Source organism: Myxocyprinus asiaticus, chromosome 24 (assembly GCF_019703515.2).
Source record: "Myxocyprinus asiaticus isolate MX2 ecotype Aquarium Trade chromosome 24, UBuf_Myxa_2, whole genome shotgun sequence".
NCBI lineage: Eukaryota > Metazoa > Chordata > Actinopteri > Cypriniformes > Catostomidae > Myxocyprinus > Myxocyprinus asiaticus.
This window is the reverse complement of record NC_059367.1, coordinates 9,924,899-9,949,103: the sequence shown is the minus strand read 5'-3', so window position 1 is coordinate 9,949,103 and position 24,205 is coordinate 9,924,899. Positions and strand designations below refer to the sequence as shown.

Genomic DNA, 24,205 nt, shown 5'->3' with positions numbered 1-24,205 from the left:
GGTGTTGTAGGCTATTCTAAGTCATTCTGAGTGATGAACTGATATACTGAGCTATAAAAAAAAATAAAAAACACCTATATGCCATGACTTTCTCTGATAATTTTTACTGAAATTTACATAACACATTCCGTGACAAAAGGATCTAAGGTTCAGTTTTCAAAGGCAACCTGTGTGTGTGTGTGTTACTTAATAAGAGCAACATACATCTGTCTTAATTCATGTCTTTTTATTTTTTCATATTTTATTATTCATACAAATATTAGTTTTACTCATTTTTCATATTGTTAATTCTCATACTGTTTAATTTTATGTTGTGTGCAATACTGTCTTCACAAGTTAAGAGTTTCAATTTCAAGGTCTTCAACATCATGGGATTATGTTGTGAAGAAGTAATTGTCCATTGACTTTGCTTGATTTAATAACACTTGTTGATTTGTTGCTGGTCAGATGAGGTCAGACTGTTATTTAAAGATGGAATTAAGATTATTCAATCAACTCATTTTTACCATCACTTCGTCTCATGCCTTCTGCTATATTCCCCTGCTGACTCTGCTGACACTTGGGCTGGTAGAAGAACAAGTTAACATAACAAGCTGTTGATGTTGACTTTTGATGTTAAATCTATCAGTACGCTTCAGAAGACATTCACTGATCGATTGGAGTCGCATGGATTACTTTTATTCCGCCTAAATAACTTTTGGACTGTCAAAGTGCTGGCACCGTGTACTTCTGTTATAAGGACCTGACAGAGCTCTATCTTCTTCTAAAAATCTTCATTTGTGTTCTACTGAAGAAAGACAGTCATACACATGTGGTATGGCATCAGAGTAAGTGAATAATGAGATATTTTTCATTTTTGGGAGAACTATTCCTTTAAACACATTTGCATTTCCCTAACCATTTCTTTGTTTTATATTCCATTGTGCATTTATTGATGCATTTTATTTATTTATTATTTTTGCAGGTTTTGTCCTCCACATATACAGTATATGACATCAGAACCACATGACTGCATTATGTCAAAATGTGATTTAAAAAAAAGCTTGTTTGTTTGTTTTTATATCAACAAATAATATAATAAAACTGAAACAGAGACCTAACTTTGAAAAGTGAGGCTTTATATGTGAAACAGAATACTGGCTTCCATATACAACTTTTATAATAATTTTTTTGGTGTAGTCTCAAAAGATAAAAGAGTTAACCGTTTGAAATGCTTTAAACTGTTTATTATATACCTGTTTTAGAATATAAGAATATTTACTTAGAATAGAAAAGTTAAATGTAACCAATGATGGAAATATATAGTAAACAAATATTCATCAGAAAATGGGGGTATATATGAATATGTTTTGTAAACAAAATACCTGAGGCTCTGAAGAAAGAGAACGAAAATCATCTGGCCAAGAAACTTTGAAAGAAGACTGTAAAGGCTCTCTTAAAGCTGTATGTAACATCATCTGGAGATTCTCTTTATATATGACTATATAAAGACTAATGGATTTATAGACATCAATTTGAGATGTAAAATGATCAATTTGAATACCAGTGACTATGCAAATAACAATTATCAACAATTTATTAATTTGGAGTGTTTTGTATGGAGTGTGAACTTTGTACAGTAGGCAGTACCTGCAATTTGAAAATCTTGAAATTAATGTATGTATGGACTGAGGTGTATTTGTATTTTAAATGTTATCTATTTATTTATTTACTTTATTTTATGTACCCTTACACTGCAATTCATTCACCGACAACCTATGTATATAGCCTTTAGACAGAGATGTGATGCTATATACAGTATCCAATGATACATCCAATGCATAGAATACGAAAACATAAAAAGCAGTGAAAAGGCATGTTAGATCCTTTGTTCACAAGACTTCTCTCTCCCCGTCAGAATATATCCATATATCGGAGTTCTGTCTGATATCCAAAACCAGTCAACATCAACAGCTTGTTATGTTAACTCGCTCTTCTACCAGCCCAAGAGTCAGCAGGGGAATATAGCAAAAGGCAGGAGATGAAGTAATGGTAAAAATGAGTTTATTGAATAATCTTAATTGCATCTTAAATAACAGTCTGACTTCAGCACAAACTCAGCAAGTGTTATTAAGTCAATGGACAATTACTTATTCAGAACATCATCCCATGATGTTGAAGACCCTGAAATTGAAACTCTTTATCTCTAACTTGTGATACAATATAGCAACACAACATAAAATTAAACCGTATGAGAATTAGCAATATGAAAAATGATTAAAACTGATATTTGAATAAATAATAATATATGAAAAAATAAAAAGACATGTTTGCTCTCTTTAAGTAACACGTACATTTATTCATTTGACACACACCCACCCACCCACACAGGTTGCCTTTGAAAACTGAACCTTAGATCCTTTTGTCATGGAATGTGTCATGTAAGTTTCAGTTAAAATTATCAGAGAAAGTCATGACATATAGGTGGTAGCTTTTTTTATAGCATAGCATATCAGTTCATCACAGTTCATCAATAAGCCTGTTTTATCCATTTATAGTCTTTAAACAACAGCTTGGCTTCTTACCTAGTTAAAAACCAGCTATTAGGCTAGTTCGAGATGCCAATTGCCTCGCCTTGAGAGTAGGCAGCTGCAGTCAGGGGAGGAGTGAAATAAGAGCTGTCAAATCGGACAGTTCTCACCTCTAGTAGGGGATCAGACACCTTCGAGATCAAAGGCAGATATAGTGGGATTCACGTTCGTACTGTTGCTTCGGTGGATCGCAACTTAACAGTGCATTACCGCCACCTGCTGTTACGCACTGTTGCTGATAATGTGGATATAATTTAAATTCTGTTTCTTTAAAATGAAAAGAAATATGAAGAAATAGACACTCAATGTACATGTTTTTTAATTCCCGCCATAAGACATATCTTTACATCCATTTTTAGTTTAATAAAGACACATATTTTAGATATTTCAGAAATATGATAACAATCACATAACCCATACAGAGATCGCACTGTCAGAGTGTTGGGACTATTCACATATAGGCTCATTTATACACATAAAAACATGATAATAGAGATAAAAAAAATCGAATATTTTAAAAGAGAACAAAACATCAGGGTTGTTTAAGCCAGTGAGCATTACGCTGTGTTAGCAAGTCGTTTCCCATCATGCCTTTAGTCAGTGTAGTCGGGGGAGAGCAACTGTGCCCGACTGCACCGCCTGGCACAGCTGCCTCGCCATGGCCACAGTTTTTTTGCATACTCAGCATGACATCAGAGCAAGTCAGACCACACTTGGACATATTTCTAACTGCCGTGCATCTCGCGGTGATCACCGGTGATCGCTGCTGCATAGATTTTGCTCATCTCGAATGAGCCTAACTACAAAATGTTGAGGTCACGCGAGGACTTCACGTGGGTCACCCACTCTGTAAGATGTTCAAAGCACAAGACATTCAGTCAGAGATTCAGTCACATGTTAGGTCAGTCTGTTGGTCGGTCGGACGCCCAGGTTTTGGCACGGAGTTCCCGCCATATATATACACGCAGTTTTCGCCATACACTACGGGGTGCGTTTCGGAAGCTTTAGCGTTTGCTTCCTTTATTTTTTTGCACTCTCTAACTCAGGAAATCCTAGGATTGCAAAAATGTGTTAATTCTGGGCTTTTACTTTCTTTTTGATATTTCTGCTTATTCTCATTCGACTGTTAAAGCTCTTCAGTCTGCAGGGTGATCTGAAGAGGAGATGGCTGACGGTCCCGATGAAACCACCGCATTAATTAATAAAAACACATCAGCCCGAACCAGGTGACTTATTTCAACTTTAATATTTTATTTAATTAGTATTTTCAGAATTTATTTTCAATTTTCATTTATATGATGTTTTAAAACACGTATTTATGTTTTTGTTTCCAGAAATGGTAGACTCTTCCTTGCTGTGTTTGCTGCGGTTCTGGGCAATTTCAATTTTGGGTTTGCCTTGGTGTTTTCCTCCCCTGTGATCCCACAGCTTCAAAAGGGTGATGACCCTCGGCTGCAAATGGACATCCATCAGATATCATGGTTTGGTGTAAGCTCAATAATGTCTTTCAAAGCTTTTTGTCTCATTCATCAATGAAATGTGGATATGAGATATAGAGATACAGAAGTTTGTGTGTTCTGTGTTTTTGAGGTATAAAGTACATAATCGCATCTTTTTAACTGTAACTAGTTTCTCTGTTGTGTTTCTCTTTTATCTATTAGTCAGTATTCACCCTTGGAGCAACTGTGGGGGGTCTTAGTGCCATGCTGTTGAATGACAAGGTTGGAAGAAAGCTAAGCATCATGCTGTCAGGAGTCCCATCTGTTGCAGGTCTTCTTGTGATGGCAGCCGCACAAAACTTTTGGATGTTATTATGGGGCAGATTTTTGACTGGCATTGCTGGTGGCATGACTGCTGGTTCCATTCCTGTAAGTCTGTCTGATTTATTGATTGATGGAACTGGTTTTCGTTTAGGGGGTCATATCATGGGGATTCAACATTTTCTTGATCTTTTGAGATGAATAAACTAGATGTATTATGATGAATTACTATAACTTTAAGAACTAAAACTTCCTCTCCATTTTAAAACAAGCATTTATTGCAAAATGCTGCTCAAAGGATCAATGCATCAACACATGAACGTCCACGTTTACATGTATAGTAAATTATGTCTATTGGTTAATCAAAAACTTATCTTGTCAAGTCACAATGAGGTACTTGGATGATATATTCTTAAACTTTGTGCTGTTCCTGGCTGTATAGCACCTGCTGCTCTGCATATCCCTCTGAAAGACCCCATCGTTTGGAACAAGCAGTTAGAAAGAACCCTGTTCCATTCATATAAATAGGAAAGAACATTGACAGTTAGAATGAAACAGGGGGATCCTGACCAGTGGCCTGGGTGATATAATGTATATGTTACTTTTTTCAACACTGCTAGGGACTGACCAACAGGGGCACATTAAGGTTCCGCGGGTTGCTGGGGTTTACTGCTCTGCAGGGTGTGGACTGTTATTGTATGAATATGCACTACATGGTCACCTTTGAGCTGTTGCTCCCACCTGGGAGTTGCCCATGTAAGCCCTTGCATTAATGTGCACATGTGTACCAATCACAGTCATGTGTGATTACAAGATGAAAAGATGAAATGGAATCCGCATACCAAACCAATTTTTAAATTCCAAAAAGAATGAGGCTTGCAGTCCAAGATCCACTGAGAGAGAAGTTTTACCAAAGATATCAAATATACATGGTGACCAAAAAAAAAAAAAAAAAAAAAAAAAAAGAGAGACAAAAGTGCACAACAGAAAAGTGAATGTGTGCACAAAAAAAGGAAAAATAAAAAATAAACAAACGTTTCAGTCCAAAACAATTTCTAGAGATTGCAGGGGACATATTTCTATTTATACATCAGGTACCACTCCTTGCAGTAACTAGATAAAAAAAAAAAAGTAATACTTTTAAAAAAATATGTCTTAAATAAGACAAAAACGTTCGGTCTATAAGTCTTTCATTAAGAAAGACCTTTTTGTTTTATTCATAGGAAACATTGATAACCGTGGAGTCGCGTCGCACCATGCGAGGGTCGGACGTGTGAACGATGAGCTCTGCGCACTTTGCTAGTTTTTAATTCTTTTTTTATCATAACCGGTGAGATTCGATATACTCTGTTACATAACTGTTCTAAGAAGTCAACATGTCAAAGAATTCAAAATCCTCGGGCTCTGGAGATATTAAAAGACACTTACATGCTCGCTCAAGCTGATACCTCAGACAGGCTCGCAGACCAGTGTCTCGGTTTGGACGGTGCGGTGGGAGAAATTCAGCAACAACTGGCGAGCATGTCTGTAATGCTGACGAAAGTTGTAGCGGACCTGGAGGATCTTGCTGTAATACGTCGATCAATTACGGCGATGGAGACAAAAATTCTCTGAGTTGGTTACAGGAATCGGGGACGTCGAGAGACTGATCGATTATCTGGAGTCATTGGAGAGGGAATTAGCTGCTAATCTGCTAGCGACCAAGATAGACTTGGAACGCGTTTGGGAAAAACTGGAGGATTTGGAGAATCATAATCGGTGAAACAACGTCCGAATTTTTGGAATTCCTGAGAATGAAGAATGTCGAGATATGGTGAAATTCCTAGACGAGCTCTTTCCGAGTCTGCTCGACATAACAGGCCATAAGCAAAGGAAATCGAGCGAGCTTCACAGAGTCCCAGCTCACAGATCCGCTGAGGGAGACAGGCCCCAATCAATTCTGGCCAAATTTCTGAGATCATCCGATAAAGCTCTTGTGTTACGCGAGGCGAGGAGTAAAGGAAGGCTTTCTTGGTAAAACCACAGCATTTTCTTGTTCCCAGACTTTGCGAATTCGACAAGAGAGAAATGTGATCGATTCAAGGAGTGCAAGAAACTCTTACATCAACGGAAGATCGCTTTTGCACTCATGTTTCCGGCCAAAATGAGAATAGATACTAAGGATGGCTGCAAAATATTTACATGCCCACAGCAAGCATTGTCTTTCATAGAGACAATGGAGTGAGTAAGCCATTTGGTGTTTCTCATGTGGCCCCCCAATTGAGCTTGTCTCGCTAAACATACACTTGACTGTCTGAAGAAGCTGGGCGCCTTTTTGTTTCTTTTTGTGTTGGTTCCGCCTAGCGGCTGGAGTTCGTTTTGTGTAATAACACTCCTTCAAGAAACTTTTGCATCGACGGAGGGTCACTTTTGCACTGATGTTCCTGGCCAAAATGAGAATAGATACTAAGGATGGCTGCAAAATATTTACATGCCCACAGCAAGCATTGTCTTTCATAGAGACAATGGAGTGAGTAAGCCATTTGGTGTTTCTCATGTGGCCCCCCAATTGAGCTTGTCTCTCTAAACATACACTTGACTGTCTGAAGAAGCTGGGCGCCTTTTTGTTTCTTTTTGTGTTGGTTCCGCCTAGCGGCTGGAGTTTGTTTTGTGTAGTAACACTCCTTCAAGAAACTTTTGCATCGACGTAGGGTCGCTTTTGCACTGATGTTCCCGGCCAAATTGAGAATGGATACTAAGGATGGCCGCAAAATATTTGCATGCACACAGCAAGCGATGTCTTTCATAAAATCGATGGATTGAGGAAGTCATGGTGTTTCTCACTTTGCCTCCAAGTGAGCTTGTCTCGCTGAGCATACACTTGACTGTCTGAAGAAGCTGGGCGCCTTTTTTGTTTGTTTTTGTGCTGGTTCCACCTAGCGGCTGGAGTTTGTGGAATAACACTCCTTCGGACAGTTATGGATGAATCTGCACGTGACTTGTGTTTATTCCTCTTATTGGCTGGAGTTTGTTTTATGGAGTATTTTTTGCAGGACATTGGAAGGATTAGGTCATCTACTTCATTCATGAACAGCCAGCTCACTGAACATTCGTTTGACTGCCCGAGTAAACTGAACTGATTTTTTTTTGTTGTGTTTTTTGTTTTGTGCTGGTTCCGCCTAGCGGCTGGAGTTTGTTCTGTGGAGGAACACACCTTCGATACAGTTTTGTGAATGAATCTACACATTCTTTTTGTTTATTCTGCCTGTTGGCTGGAGTTTGTTTTGTAGATTATTTTCTGTTATGTTATTCTGTCTCACAAAATTTGTACAGGAGCACCGGACTTGAGGAGTCAGATGGCAAAGTTGTCGCGGGGTCTTTCGTAGGCGTACATGGACTTTTTGATTTTAGAGGGATGGACGCCATTTGGCGCTGTCGTGCGTGGGGTTAATGCGCACGTTTTTCTTTTTTCTGTTTGTTTTGTTCTGGGGGAAGTTTGGGGGTTGATTGTTGCACCAATGTGGAATGTGGTCTTTACAATTTTATTTTTGACACACAATCTAATTTTTCTAATATGTCAAAATGTCAATTGTTAATATGAGTGGATTATCTCTTACCACGTGGAATGTGAATGGGTTGGGGCACACCATAAAAAGAAGGAAGGTTATTTCTTTTCTTAAACGTAAGAAATATGATATAATGTTTCTTCAAGAAACGCATCTTTCCCCGCAAGAAGCTGAAAAATTTGGGAAGATATGGGGTGGACATGTTTTCTTTAGTGCTGGCTCAAGTAAAAGCAGGAGAGTCATTACATTGATAAGTAAACATCTACAATTCAAATGTCTCAAACAGATTAAAGATAAATTAGGAAGAGTCATTATTGTTTTAGTAGAAATTCAGGGGCAAAGGTTGATTTTGGCTAATATTTACGCAGCTAACGTTGATGATCAGGGCTTTTTTATAGATCTTGAAGGGATGTTGCAAGCCGCTGGCACCTCTCATGATATAATATTGGGAGGAGACTTTAATCTTTTGATGGACTCACTCCTTGATCATATTGTAGCAAAAGTGCGTAAGCCCATTAGAGCAACATTGACACTTCACAGGATATGTAAAAATCTTGGTCTTACAGATATTTTGGAGACTTTTGAACCCATCTGGTAGGGACTATACATTTTTCATCTGTCCATAAGATCTATTCTAGAATAGATTTTGTTTTTATATCTAAGTCCCTCATTTCATCTGTTGTGGATTGCTCAATTGGAAACATTTTAGTCTCAGATCACGCCCTGGTGAGTTTAGAGGTGTTGCCACATATGGAGAAAAAGATATCACATAGTTGCCGCTTTAACGCATCCCTTTTGCTAAATCTTTAATTCCAACAAATGTTAAAGGCTGAAATTAATGTTTAAATGGAGACTAACTGGTCCTCAGTATCCTCTGTAGGCGTGGCTTGGGAGGCACTTAAGGCGGTTCTTAGAGGTCAGATCATACAGTATGCCTCTTTCATCAAAAAAGCACAAGCACGAGAACTCGTGGAGTTGGAAGGGAATATTAAAAGTGCCGAGGCAGAGCTGAAATGTAGAATGTCATCTGATGACCTCAGAGAATTGACCCAATTGAAATACAGATATAATGCTATTTTTTGTTTTGTTTTTTTTTGCGAAAGGTGGAGTTTTGGCTATTCAGGGCAAGACAGTCATACTTTGAGTCGGGGGACAAAGCAGGGAAGCTTTTGGCTAGATATATAAAGCAGAGAGAGTCTTTTTCTACCATTCCCTCAGTGAAATCTGCTGGTGGTGAAATTTTTACCTCGGCCATTGATATTAATAATGCTTTTAAAGGGGAGGCCTGGGTAGCTCAGTGGTAAAAGACGCTGGCTACCACCCGTGGAGTTCACTAGTTAGAATCCCAGGGCGTGCTGAGTGACTCCAGCCAGGTCTCCTAAGCAACCAAATTGGCCCGGTTGCTAGGGAGAGTAGAGTCACATGGGGTAACCTCCTCGTGGTCGCTATAATGTGGTTCGTTCTCGGTGGGGCACGTGGTGAGTTAGGCGTGTATGCCACGGTGGATGGCGTGAAGCCTCCACATGTGCTATGTCTCTGTGGCAACGCGCTCAACAAGTCACGTGATAAGATGCGGGGGTTGGCGGTCTCAGACACAGAGGCAGCTGGGATTCGTCCTCCGCCGCCCGGATTGAGGCAAATCACTACGCGACCACGAGGACTTAAAAGTGCATAGGGAATTGGGCATTCCAAATTGGGGGAAAAAGGGGAACCCCCCCCCCCAAAAAAAACAAAACAAAATAAAAATAATGCTTTTAAAGAATTCTATCTTGATCTTTATAGTTCCACATCTTCGTCTACTGATGAAGATATTAGAAACTTTGTGGAACCATTAGAACTCTCAAAACTGACGACTGAGCAAAAAAATTCTCTTGATTATAAGATAACCTTGGACGAGCTTGACGAGGTAATTAAGATGGCTTTGCCGCTGAATTTTTTACATCTTATGCTACAGAATTGGCTCCAATTTTGCTATAAGTTTATACGTAATCATTAAAGAATGGAAAGCTTCCGCCAACCATGACCCAAGTCCGGATCAGTCTGATATTTAAAAAAGTTACCGTCCAATTTCCCTGATCCAGCTAGATGTTAAAATATTGAGTACCGACTGAGTAAAGTTATGACATCTCTTATAAATATAGATCAGGTGGGGTTTATTCAGGGCCGCAGTTCTTCTGATAACATTAGGCGTTTCATCAATATCATGTGGTCAGTGGCGAATGATCAGACTCTGGTCGCTGCCATCTCACTTGACGCCAAAAAGGCGTTTGATATGGTAGAATGGGATTATCTTTTTAAGATTTTGGGAATATATGGGTTCGGGAATACTTTTATTGGATGGATTAAGTTACTTTATAGACACCCGGTAGCAGCGGTAGAAACAAATGGATTAATTTCAGATTATTTTAATCCGGATAGGGGTACCCGGCAGGGTTGCCCTCTTTCCCCAATATAGTCTGTCTTGCCGTGGAACCATTAGCAGCCGCGATTAGAAGGGAAGATGATTTTCCAGGGGTGGTGGTGGGAGGTGTGGTACATAAGCTTTTGCTTTACGCTGATGATATTTTATTATTCATCTCTAACCCCACTAGATCTATGCCTTGCCTTCACAGAATTATTAATATTTTTTCTTAAGTTCTCGGGATACAGATTCAATTGGTGTAAATCCGAAGCTTTGGCTCTGACAGCGTACTGCCCAGCCCGGCTTTTCAGCCGGGCGCCTTTCAGTGGCCCAAACTGGGCATTAAGTATTTGGGCATTTTATTCCCAGCAAATTGTCTGATTTAGTTAGAGTTAATTTTGTCCCCTTAATAAAAAGGTTTTTGAGCGATGTGGGAAGGTGAGCTTCATTACATTTATTGATGATTGGGAATGTTAATGTTATTAAAATGAATTGTAATCCAAAATTCAACTACCTGCTACAATCTCTCCCTGTAGATGTCCCCCTCTCTTATTTCAGACAATTTGATAGTGTAGCAAAGTCCTTCATTTGGAATGGTAAGCGTCCTAGATTACATTTCAATAAGATACATAGGCTGATTGACAAAGGTGGGCTAGGCCTACCCAAGATTTTGTTTTATTATTATGCATTCGGTCTCAGACATTTGACAATTGTGAGGATTAAATGTTGATTCTGTTTGAATGTGTTTTGTTTTTCATTGTTTAATAGTTGAATCAATAAAAAATGTTAAGGAAAAAAAAATATTAAAAATAAAACAACAAAAAAGAACACATTGATAACCTGACAGAATTTGCTGCTCTTCAGCATGAATTGTTTTTTTTTAAACCTGTCAAAATGTAGTACAGGATTAGCAAAAAGGCTATTTTTAAAAGACGTGGAGTTTAAAAGTATATTTAACATGTCAAGAAACCCACAAGCCTGTGTGTGAGCACTGGAGCATAACGCTCATGCTGTTGCTCATTTCACATATAAAGGGGGTGTTTTTTAAAGATGCAGCAGCAGCAGCAAAAAACTGACCATTTAATTCTAAGGCTCAGAGAAATGTGTAAATGGTACTGAGCAACTAAAACATGACTTGTTTGGTATAAAAAAAAGAAAACTTTGCTAACATTACAAGTGGACATCAGCAAAAAAATAAAATAAAATAACGAAATCAGTATGATATGATGCCTTTAACATTAGCTCTTGTTGACATTTTTACATACAGGTGTATGTGTCAGAGATTTCACACCCATCTGTAAGGGGTGCGCTGGGTTCGTGTCCTCAGATTACAGCTGTCTTTGGAAGTCTAGCACTCTACGCTCTTGGTGAGACTGCTTCTTGTATTTCCAGGGGTTGTTATGGACTGTAAAAGGTTGTGGCATTTGATACCTTAAAGGAATATTCTGGGCTCAATACAAGTTAAGCTCAATCAAAAGCATTTGTGGCATAACATTGATTACTACAAAAATGAATTTGGACTTGTCTCCCCTTTTCCCCTTTTTTATGCGTGTAAACATGATTTTAGTGTGATAAAATCGCTTACTAACCTTTTCTGTGTAAAGTTATAGCCAATTTTACAACTTCATTGCCATGACAATGTAATGTAAACAAGCCCTAAAATGACTGTAAAAACGATGATTTTAAACAAATCTACAGCTCAAATATTACATGAATTTTAAGAGAAGAATTAATGTAAGTGCTTCTATAAAATAAGCTTCACATTTCTACCTTTAAACCCTCCAAAAAATTGGCCCCATTTACTTTCATTGTCCCCATTTTCTTCTATTGTAAGTGTCTCACTGTAGCCTTGATTTTTGATTTTTTTAAAGAAAAGGAGGGATGAGTAATTTGTTTTTTTTTTTTGTTTTTTTTTTTTTTGGTAATCAACATAATGCCAAAAATGCTGTCGATTGATCTTAACATGTATTGAACCCGCAATATTCCTTTATGGATATATTTCTACTTTAACTAAAAATAACCTGTTGGTGTAACCTTATGTAGTTAGATTGATTTAGTCATGTTGAATAATAATTTTTATTTAAATAAAACCAGATAATTTGAATGCTATTAAATATTTTTTTTCTGATGAAATTTTTGTTTTTGTGTAGCTACAGCTACGTATAAACAATAATAATATTAATACACAGTCTCTCTCCAAAACATCAAATAAATTCCAAACATTCTTCACATACAATGTACAATAGTTGTTTTGCATAATCAGACTACATTTTTGCTTTCTTTCTGCAGGCTTGGTTCTGCCATGGAGGTGGCTGGCTGTGGCTGGGGAAATTCCTGTCATGATCATGATTATTTTGCTTTGCTTCATGCCGACCTCCCCACGTTATCTTATCATGAAAGGAAACAAAACGAAAGCAGTTAAATCGCTTGAGTGGCTTAGGGGCCCTAACTCTGATTACTTGAATGAGTTTAATAAGATCGAGCGAAGTATAAATTCTCAGGTAAATGGCATATTACAGTGGATTGCATCATGTTATCCAGACAGTTTTGCTTTAATTTAAAGCTCATACAAACAGAATTCAGCACTCATTAAAGCTCAGACTGACAATGTTAAAGATACACCTTTTCTCTACTTTAAAGGTTAATTTCATTAGGAATATTTTGATGAAAACAAACAGTAAATTTCAGAACTCAAAGCTTGCTTCCCAAAAGAGCATTTATTGAAACCAAATAATCATTTGGTAATTAATCATATGATAAATTAATCATTCTGAACATCTGCAACTGACATTATCCATTTGAACACATGCACGCTTTACCACACATTTACATGTGTGGTAAATGATGACTGTTTGGCCTGCCTTGTCACAGTTAGATAACAAGGAGAAAGCCAGATAGATACTATTTTTCCTAAACATGATAAGAGTAAAATGCGGGACATTTCCTGACAGCAAATCTGCAGCCTATGTCATAGCAAAGCGCAGTTTCTAATGTCACATTCAAAGGGGGCGATTTGTAGGGTAGAGTAACAAAAATGACCTCTCTCTAAAGTTCAGAGAAATGTCAGCGAAAAACTAAATTGACTGTTTTGGTGCAAAAAATTTGCTTGCATTGAAAATGGACCTCAGGGAAAAACATTATTATAGAAAATGTATGTTATCACCCCCTGTAAGACAAAACTTCACAAAAATAGCATATCTGCATGACTAAAGCAACATGCATACTAGGTTAGAATCTGCTCTTTGGTTAACCACTATTTGAAATGAATTACTTCAGGCTATTGAATGACTTACATGTTCTATCCAACAGCATGCAAAATGGAGTGATCTTAAAATGCCTTCGTACTATAAACCAATCCTAATCTCAGTGTTTATGAGATTCCTGCAGCAAATGACTGGTATAACCCCAATTCTAGTATATCTGGAACCCATCTTCCACATGACAGCTATATCACTGGTATGTTACATAGAGTATATTTATTTATTCACACTATGAAATAACTGAAAGCATGTGTAACCAACCATGTTTTTTTGTTGTTGTTGTTTTTTTATTGGCATCCAGGAACCAAAATATGATGCTGCATTAGTGGGAGTTGTAAGATTGATCTCTGTTGCGATTGCAGCCAGTTTGATGGACAAAGCAGGCCGAAAAGCTCTACTCTTTACATCAGGTTTGTGTAGAACTACAGAACAAGTGTTATACAAGTGTTATAAAAAAAAAAAAAAAAAAAATTATAATAATAATTTGTCAGGCACTTTTATTTAAAGTGACTTAAAGGTGACTTCGTTGAAATACCCCTTCCGGAGTTTGAACATGCAACCTTTTGGTTACTAAACCACAGCAGATATTATTTAATATACATTCTCACTTATTTGGATGTTATAAATGTTTAAGATAGTCTCAGGTCTTACTAAGAATCACTGGTAATTCATTGGAAGCACATCACTGAAAAAACAAATCACTATTGTTTTCCTTCAGGGTTTTTGATGTATCTGGCCATGCTCACAATGACCATGTACACCCACAGAACACCATGCAACCAAGGCAATCTTACTTTAACAGAGGGCATGAGTGTCACCTATGGAGCCTCAGTGGGCCCTGCCTTTGATCCAGTTACTCTTATCCCTCTCATCAGCACTATGGTCATGATATTTGGTGAGTTTGCTTGGTTTCAGGGAGTTTGTTTATGTAGAAGTGTACAACTTTGTTGATTTATAGTCACGCTTAAGTTTAACTTATGACAGGACTGGACTATTTACAGTACTTCACTTTAAGAAATATTAATTATTAACATTAAAATTAGAAAATGTTACTTTTAGAATTTTAATTACTTAACTTTAACAATTAGAAAATATTACTTTTATTATTATAGTTCTTCACTTTTTGAATTAGAACCTATTACTTTTAGAATAATTCACTTTTAGAATAAAAAAAATATTACTTTTTTTTTTATTATTATTTTCAACCCCTTTTCTCCCCAATTTGGAATTCCCAATGCGCTCTAAATCCTTGTGGTGGCGTAGTGCCTCAATCTGGGTGGCGGAGGATGAATCTCAGTTGCCTCCGTGTCTGAGATGTCAATCCGCGCATCTTATCATGTGGCTTGTTGAGTGCGATACCACGGAGACATAGCGCGTGTGGAGGCTTCACGCTATTCTCAGCGGCATCCACGCACAACTCACCACGCGCCTCACCGAGAACTAGAACCACATTATAGTGACCAGGAGGAGGTTACTCCATGTGACTCTACCCTCCCTAGCAACCGGGCCAATGTGGTTGCTTAGGAGACCTGGCTGGAGTCACTTAACACGCCCTGGATTCGAACTTGCGACTCCAGGGGTGGTAGTCAGCGTCTTTACTTGCTGAGCTAACCAAGCCCCCACAAAAATATTACTTTTAAAATGATTACACTTTTGGAATTAGTACTATTTCCTATTAATTAGTTTCTCCTTTGCAGGCTATGCTATGGGTTGGGGTCCGATCACATGGCTGCTAATGTCAGAGATTTTGCCTTTGGGTGCGCGTGGAGTAGCATCTGGTTTGTGCGTTGGTGTTAGCTGGATCACAGCCTTTGTTCTGACACAACTCTTCATGCATGTGGTGGTGAGCAAGTATCTTTTTTTTTTTTTTTTTACACACATAGGACCAGGAAAGTAGGAATGCTTCTTATATCTTTATCCTTATCTGATATACTCAATGTATATATATAAATTTCTTCTTACAACTTCTGCACCTACAACAGCAGGCTTGTACAAGATCATTAAAATATTTTAATTAATTCTTAATAATTTTTAAGCATTTAATCATGTTCTACAATTTATAATATTTTTCAAATGCATGTTTGTGTGGATTTTAAAGAAAAATAATTTAAACCAAATAGTGTTGTATAAGGCTTTTCTTGAATTATCAAAGAACTTTGATTTTGGTTTAAACTTTCAACTTGATCAGCTTAGACACATCTTTTTCTACAGGATGCCTATGGACTCTTTGTACCTTTCCTGTTCTTCTGTATCATCTCAGTAATGAATATAATATTCACTGCTAAATGTGTGCCAGAAACCAAAGGCCGAACTCTGGAGGAGATTGAGAACTATTTCAGGACTGGCAGAAGCTTTACCATTCATGATCCCTGAAATGGCCATATACCTGTACATTCATCCACTCAAGCTGGCATGGACTCCTCAAGTTTTGTGTAGAACCTGATGATCTATGTTATCCCAGCATGATTTGACAATGTTCCAAAGAGCATCTTGTGTGCTTCAGTGGAAGCAAGGAGATCTGACCTCTCAGATAATGGAATTAACAAGGCCATTGGCACATATTTTTTATATATTAGAATCTGAAATATTACTTATTCATTTTATTTAATAACGTTTCTTTGTTTTTAAATTTTTTCAGAATTCCTCCCTCCAAAAATTATAATGATGGGTAAATGGCATGCAACACTCATTTCTGGACTAAAATTAATGAATGCATTGTTAAAATAATAATAATTCTTAGCAGTCAGTAGGTGCAGGAGCAGCTTACTCTTGAGTGTCTATCAATGTGAACAAATGACATGCTTGCCTGCAGCATGCCAGTGGCCCAAGTTATATATATATATATATATATATATATATATATATATATATATATATATATATCATCTCAAGGTTAAATATGTACATTGAGAAAGAGACCGAGGGACAAAGAGAGATTAGATAGAGGAGAGATAGTCAGTTATTTCAACTATGTAATTTCTTTATAATGTTCCTCTGTCTGACTTGTTGTTAAAGTAAGCTTGTGTAAATAGAATGTAGATATCACACAAGAAATCAATTTCTGTAAAAAAAAATACAGTATGTACAATATTCTGTAAATGCACAATAATATGGCATCCACTTACTTGAACGTTAGAAGGACACATTGTTTACGGTAGGATCAGGAGTGCACAAAGTGTTTATTTAAATCTGATATATATATCAATAAAAGTTACAGTACATATAAAGAAACAGTCTCTATCACTTTCTTGTGTCATAAGATCATGATTGGACACTGCACTTCTCTTTAACTGTTCCTCTAACTGTAATTAGAGGAACAGTTCCTATCTGTGAAAACTAAATTAAACCTTTATTGCACAACTTGTGTTAGTCCAGGAACAAAAGTACAATGACATTAGAGAAGTTCCGATGATGTATATGGGTGTAGACCATGCACTGCTAAATAAGATCCGCTAGACTTTCATTCCATTCCAATACAAGATTTTAGACAATTACAAAACACAAACGGCTAAAAGTGCAGTTTGTCAAAGAAGAGGAATCCTGATCTTTTCAATGTTGTTAACAGGTAAAAAGAGAAACATTAAGCAACCACTGAATAGGGATTGTTTTCTATTCTAAAATATACAAACACATCAAAAACAAAAGAACTGATTTTCTGCTAAGCATCCATTTTCTATTTTACTTTAAGACAAAAATTTGTGGAGGGGCCTGGGTAGCTCAGCGAGTACTGAGGCTGACTACCACCCCTGGAGTCGCGAGTTCGAATCCAGGGCGTGCTGAGAGACTCCAGCCAGGTCTCCTAAGCAACCAAATTGGCCTAGTTGCTAGAGTCACATGGGGTAACCTCCTCATGGTCGCTATAATGTGGTTCTGGCTCTCAGTGTGGCGCATGGTGAGTTGTGCATGAATGCCACGGAGAATAGCATGAAGCCTCCACGCACGCTACGTCTCTGTGGTAACGCACTCAACAAGCCACGTGATAAGATGCGCGAATTGATGGTCTCAGACGCGGAGGCAGCTGAGATTCATCCTCCGCCACCTGGATTGAGGCGAGTCACTGCGCCACCATGAGGACTTAGAGCGCATTGGGACTTGGGCATTCCAAATTGCGAAGAAAAAGGGGAGAAAATAATAATTTAAAAAAAGAAACAAAATTCTCATTCATCACCATTGTGCATTTCTGATAAGTTTTATACATGCGGGCCCATGTCTTAAGCCCAGATTGATCCAGGGGAATTGTCCATGTGATAAGTTCTTGGTGGTGTTCTATGGCAATATCAAGTGAAAGTCATGGAAATAAATTCTGCTGGCCCTGGTTGTGTAGCAAAAAACAAACAAAACACTGTACTCAAAGTTATAAATGTTTGCTTTTTCTCTCCTTTAGAAGAAATCTCCTTTTTAGAAGAATATTTCAGCTCTGTAGGTCAATGCAATGCAAGTGAATGATGACCAGAACTTTGAAGCTCCAAAAAGCACATAAAGGAAGCATAAAAGTAATCCATACGACTACAGTGGTTTAATTAATGTCTTCTAAAGCAGTCCAATTAGTTTTGGGTGAGACAGACCAAAATGTAAGTAATTTTTTACTGTACATCTTGCCATTGCAGTCTCTAGGCACAATCATGATTTCAAGCTCGATTACACTTTCTAGTGCTTGACGCATGCGCAGAGCACTGTATAGCGCTAGGAAGTGAAATCGAGCTTGAAATCATGATCACCAAGAAGACAGCAGATGTCAAGATTTATAGTGAAAATTTATTTACACTTTGGTCTGTTCTTACCTAAAACCAATTGAATCACTTCAGAAGACTTGGATTAAACCACTGGAGTCTTATGGATATTCTTCTAAAAATCTTTCTTTGTGTTCGGCAGAAGAAAGAAAGTCATGCACATCTGGGATGGCTTGAGGGTAAATGAGAGATTTTTTGCATTGGGATGTTTACAACAGTTACCTCAACAAACTATTTATACTGTAAATATATTGTGTTGTTATGTGAATATCAAATTGATTCATTTCTTTGTAAATATAATAATTGTAATTTTATACTCATGAATTTGCAAATAAATTGATCATGTGTAAACATATGAATAGAGACAAAGTTATCTTTGTAATTGCTGTTGAACAGCAGTACAAACACTACCAGCCAAAAGTTTGCACTTGACTGAGTGTTTCTTATGATCTTAAAAACCATTTGATCTAAAGGCTTCAAATGTTTGAAATGAGTGGTGCCCACAATTTCCCTGCATACTGTACATGGGAACTCCTTGAATATTAATCAAAAAGCATCTCAGGTGGCACCTCATGAAGTTGGTTGAGAGAGTGTGCAGAGCTGAAATCTAGGCAAAGAGTGGTATACTTTGAAGAAGCTAAAATAATATATTTTTTTAAACCTTTATTTTGTATTTATTTTTTTCATTTTTGGTCAATACATAATTCTCATACTTCTGTTTGTGTTATTTTATAGCTTTGATGACTTAAATAACTAGGTGTTTCCAAACATTTTATTGGTAGTGTGCAAAATAAAGGTTAACTCCTGTTAAAAGTGACAACATCATCTACTTTGTGACCTGCTTTTCACAACCCCATGTTTTAAATCTGTGCAATCAACTCAAATCTATCCACTCAACCATTTGTTTTTGCTGTAACTTTGGATGAAACACTTTGGATGTTACCACAAGCACAAACTGCAAATGCAGTGAAGTCATATTACATCCCATACTGTATATGAATTGTGCAGGGCTCAGATTCTCCTTTTGTTAAATCATGTACAGCCTCTGAGAAAGTCTTTATTTAACTGATAGTTTATGATTGATTATGGGAAATTGTAGTGCATTAGCAGCCAGACAATAACACTGTACAGTACACAAAGTAGCCTGCCACATGTACTGTCCTGCAGGTATTAAAGAAGGTATACATTAAGGTGCACAACTGACACAACATCTGTGTCAGTCCATCAGAGGAGGCAAGGGAGGCTGAACCTCCAATCATTTTTCAACAAATACATTTATAAACTGTTGTTTTGATCAAATAACCAACTAATGTGAGTAACTCATATAGGCTACATATAATGTAAAAATATACATAAAAAAAAAAAAAATTTAATCACTGCTAAGACAGAATAGACAAATAATAAACTGGTAAAATCAGAATTGACATTCAAAATGCAGCCAAAAAGGCAAAATGAAATTAGTCTCTTTCTGCATTAATAACCAATCATTATCAGACACACCTTTCAAGCCAATTAGGTTTCAGAATCACTTAAAAGGTGCTGTAAGCGATTGTTTATGGAATGGTATGCCTGAGATATCTCACCGTTCTCTGTGACAGCACTAGACCGTGGGCCGCGGACACATTGTTTGACCAGCCAATCAGAAGACTTTGATGTGCTTTCTGCCTGTCAATCATTTTGTGTGTTCTCAAAGTGAAGTAATTCAAGAGAATCATTCAGGAATAATGAATGATCCAAATGATGCAATATTCAGATTCATAACAGGTGTCAACCGAGGGTGCAATTTTGCTGCTGTTGTGTGACAACTGACAACCATGAGAAAACGTACTTCTCTACAGTTTGGTGAAGGTCTCTATGCTATCTTTTGATGGCGGTGTTTTGGAAAGAGGGGGCGTGTCCAATTCAACAGCTCAGTCTCGTGGACATTTCAGAATGGCTAAAATCCCTTATAGCACCTTTAAAGGTGCACTCAGTAATTTTTTCCTCATTTAAAAAGTTTTACTTCTAAAGAAATGAATTGTAATTTTGAAACCAATGTCTAAAATCATGTCCACTCATGTGAGATGAAAACTCACATCATATCAGTAACCTTATAAAAGCTGTTTTATTCTACATGGAGAGGGTCCCCTCATGGGGGCTGCCATGTTAGAATCACATGACCAGCAGAATACTACTTGCTTAATCTCAGTAACCATCCTGATATTGGACACTTTCACTCAGGGATTTAATTAATCCTGGCTGGCTGTGAATAGTGAATTTCTACAATGGCATCTGTAAATGAAAACTATAAACCTTTTTCACACTCTGGGTTTTGGAACGCGGAAGTAAATGTTTGCAGGGTAAACTTCGACAGCGGTGAAATGGGAGATCACAGCAAATATTAAATATAAAATCCACTCTTATGTTTAAATGACTTTCCAGAAGAGGAAAAAAATAGAGAGTGGTGGATTAAGACTTTACTGTAACTCTCTCAGCAGCTGTAATAGAAACCCCCTCGCAGCTGTGGTAATTCGTTTTTTTTTTTTCTTTAAACTAATTCCAGGGTAATATAACACAAAGCATAATGTTATAAATTTACACTCATTATTTTTAAAATGTATAATATAAAACATCTACGAGATTTACGCTGCTAAATAAATATTTATATAAATATAGGCGGAAATGTGTCAAAGTCTGTGAAAAGGGTATTTTGTGTTTGCTGCATCCACACCCCTAGGTGTCAGTGTTCACTACCATTCAAAAGTTTAGGGTCACTTATTCTTTTTTTTTTCTTTTTTTCTCACATTTTAGAATAATAGCAAAGTCATCACAACTATGGAATAATAGAAATGGAAATATGGAAATTATGTTGTGACTAAAAAAATAATAATAATAATTAAAAACTATGTTATATTTTAGCATCTTCAAAGTGGCCACACTTTGCCTAGATTTTGCAGAAATGTATTCTTGGCATTTTCTCAATCAACTTCTTGAGGTATCACCCTTAGATGCTTTTTAAACAGTATTGAAGTAGTTCCCATCTATATTTTGGGCACTTAGTGGCTGTTTTTCCTAATTATTCGGTCCAAGTCATCCATTTCAAAAACTTTTTTTTTTTTTTTTTTTTTTAAATAAAATGTTAGTTTTGTAATTAAATAAATTAATATGGTGGCACAATTATATTTTTGTCTACAAAACTAATTTCAAACATTTAAGCATACGCCTTCAGATCAAAAGGTTTTTAAGATCATGAGAAACATTTCAGTCAAGTGACCCCAAACTTTTGAACAGCAGTGTAAGTCCAACACAACGTGAACAAAAACAACTGAGTGCACCTTTAAGTGCATCATCAGGCATTCTTGCTACCAGAGAATATTTAGCAGAGATGGGCCACTTCTATTAAAATGAATGGGAGAAATTGGAATGCCCAACGGCGGCTAACGGATGTAGAAAGGAAGTCCCGCCTTACAGGTAAAAGAGCCAATCACCTTTTAGATACAGATATCACCTGTCAATCAACTCGACAACACGCATGCGCATTAGTTATACAAGCTGAGAAAATTGTATTTTTTTGCGTAATCTTAGGTAAAGAGGCACAATTTATGATAACAGTGTTGTCAGACGTTACTGCTGTTTTGAATTATGTCCTTTGATCGTAATCTTGACCAACCGTTTTTGAGATTTTGGTCTTTTCCCATTCAAGAAGATAGGAGCTGCACTTTCATGACTGGAAATAGCCTCCCGAGAGCATCCCAAAGATGACCGACAGTGGACTGACTTGCTAGAAAGACTTTATTGCTACTAATGCAACAGGTGAAAAGAGAATTTAAAATGTAAACAAAATATGAATTAAAAATGATCCAAGGAGTGGAGAATGAATTTCCTCTCTACACAGGTGAGTAGATGGAATGGGACCCTCCATTCATATAAATGTTTGTTTGGTCAGTCTGTAGATGGCATTGAATGATTTGTCTAATTTACTATACTTGCAAGTTATTTTAAAATATAAGGGAGATGTCATCTATGTATGAACATAATCATCATCATCATCATCATCATCAACAACAACAACAACAACAACAACAACAACAACAACAACAACAACAACAACAACAACAACAGAGATCCTAAAACTTACTACAATCTTTTACTGGTTTGCTCAATACTGTTTTGCATAAATATTATAGCCTATGACAATTTACACAGTATTCCAGATACTGTATATAATAAACCTTTATCATGACTCAAGAGACATTTTTAAATATGATAATAATATTGTTCTCCTGTATCAAAATTGTGTTGCTGCCAGTGGGCACGAAAACATCCGTGCTTGTGTTCGGATTTTACCTCAGGCTAAGCGGCTCCATCTCTGACATGTGTGTGCCTACACATTCATGTGGAGCAGTTGATAGCACTGGTAGAACATTAAAATGTTTGGCAGGTGTTGGGTTTCTTTGGCAAGACCTGTGCGAGCCGTAACACTGACCTTAAATGTGCTGTAAACCAGTGGTTCTCAACCAGAGGGCCGGGACGTACTAGGGGGCCTCAGCACACTTCCAAGGGGGCCTCAAGATGACTTAAAATTAATTTCAAATAAGAAATATTAAAATAATTAAAATAATCCTACTTAATTAAAATGCTAAAAAATACTTTAAGATGTATGCCTACAAATTATAAACAGACTCTTTCTGAAACTTCTAGAATTAAAAATGATCCATGATTAATTATTTTAATCAGACACGTCTAGTTTCGGGCGAGGGGGCCTTCAAATATTGTCTTGGACAGTGGGGGGCCTTGGAGTCAAAAAGGTTGAGAACCTCTTCTGTAAGCGATTTCAGCCGTTCTACTTCCACGAGATTGAGACATTGGATTAGCCACGCCCCCTCTTTCAAAACCTCGCACTCAAAATATAACAAATGAGTTTAATTGAGACCGACATCGTGCAGAAAGTAACGGTTGTTTAAAACAACAGCCCCGGCAAAACCCTAATAAATAGTTTTATTATGCAGCTGAGCACTTTAACACCTCCAACAAACTGTGCCCAGTGCCCTGCACAAATAATCTGATTGAATAGCTCACTCAGTTTTGGCATCAGTTGGTGTTTTCAATACGACCACTAGATGGTGGTCTGTACACAGACTTTAACCCCAAACCTTTCTTCATCAAGCTGAAAACAGTGCTTGTAAATTTACCAAACTGAAGCCTTTTTTGGGATGTGGCATCATTATTCTAATAAACAATCTTGTTAGAAAACTATAGTTGTCTTGGTTCAAGGTTACTGTTTCGTACTCTCGTTGCCATTGCTCAAATTGGCCATTTCTCAGTAAGGGATTGAGTTAATCAATTTGAGTATGTTGAGTATCGATTTTTGTATTTTTATCAAACAGAACAGACTATTAGGGTAAGACAAATCAACACAGAACTTGAACAGAGATTTTTTAGCAGAGATGGGCTACTTCTATTAAAATGAATGGGAGAAATAGGAGCGCCAAAACGGTCAACGGATGTAGAAAGGAAGTCCCGCCTTACAGGTAATGAGCCAATCACCTAGATACAGACAACACCTGTCAATCAACTCTAGAACGCGCAAGCGTATTAGCTGTAAAAGCCGGGATTTTTTATTTATTTATTATTATTATTATTATTATTATTATTATTATTATTATTATTATTTAGCGTAATATGAGATAAAGAATCACAATTTATGATAAAAGTATTGTCAGATATTATTGCGTAATTATTGCATTTCAAAAATGGCCGACAGTAGGCTGACTTGCTAGAAAGACTTTAATTTGACTAAGGGTAGCTTCCTTTAATTTAAAGGATTAAATTAAACAGAGTTTAGAGCTAATCCAGGGTTTTTTGATCCAAGTTTTATTTTAATTCGAGTTGTGTTGCACCACTTAATTTCATATAATTCCCGGACCGAACTCTAATCACGTGATTAAAACTGTCACTTG

The 24,205-nt window shown here is 37.1% G+C and overlaps 1 protein-coding gene across 1 annotated transcript; it reads left to right on the top strand.

Moving 5' to 3' along the window:
* The first annotated feature begins 3,557 nt into the window (after positions 1 to 3,557).
* On the top strand, positions 3,558 to 16,767 carry LOC127415157 (solute carrier family 2, facilitated glucose transporter member 6-like). The gene is made up of 10 exons (XM_051653763.1): positions 3,558 to 3,796; positions 3,905 to 4,058; positions 4,232 to 4,438; positions 11,544 to 11,643; positions 12,566 to 12,777; positions 13,586 to 13,732; positions 13,838 to 13,946; positions 14,255 to 14,431; positions 15,234 to 15,379; positions 15,748 to 16,767. Exons 1-10 carry the CDS (start codon positions 3,735 to 3,737, stop codon positions 15,907 to 15,909), a joined length of 1,476 nt encoding a protein of 491 aa, XP_051509723.1. The 5' UTR covers positions 3,558 to 3,734; the 3' UTR covers positions 15,910 to 16,767.
* Positions 16,768 to 24,205: the final 7,438 nt, after the last annotated feature.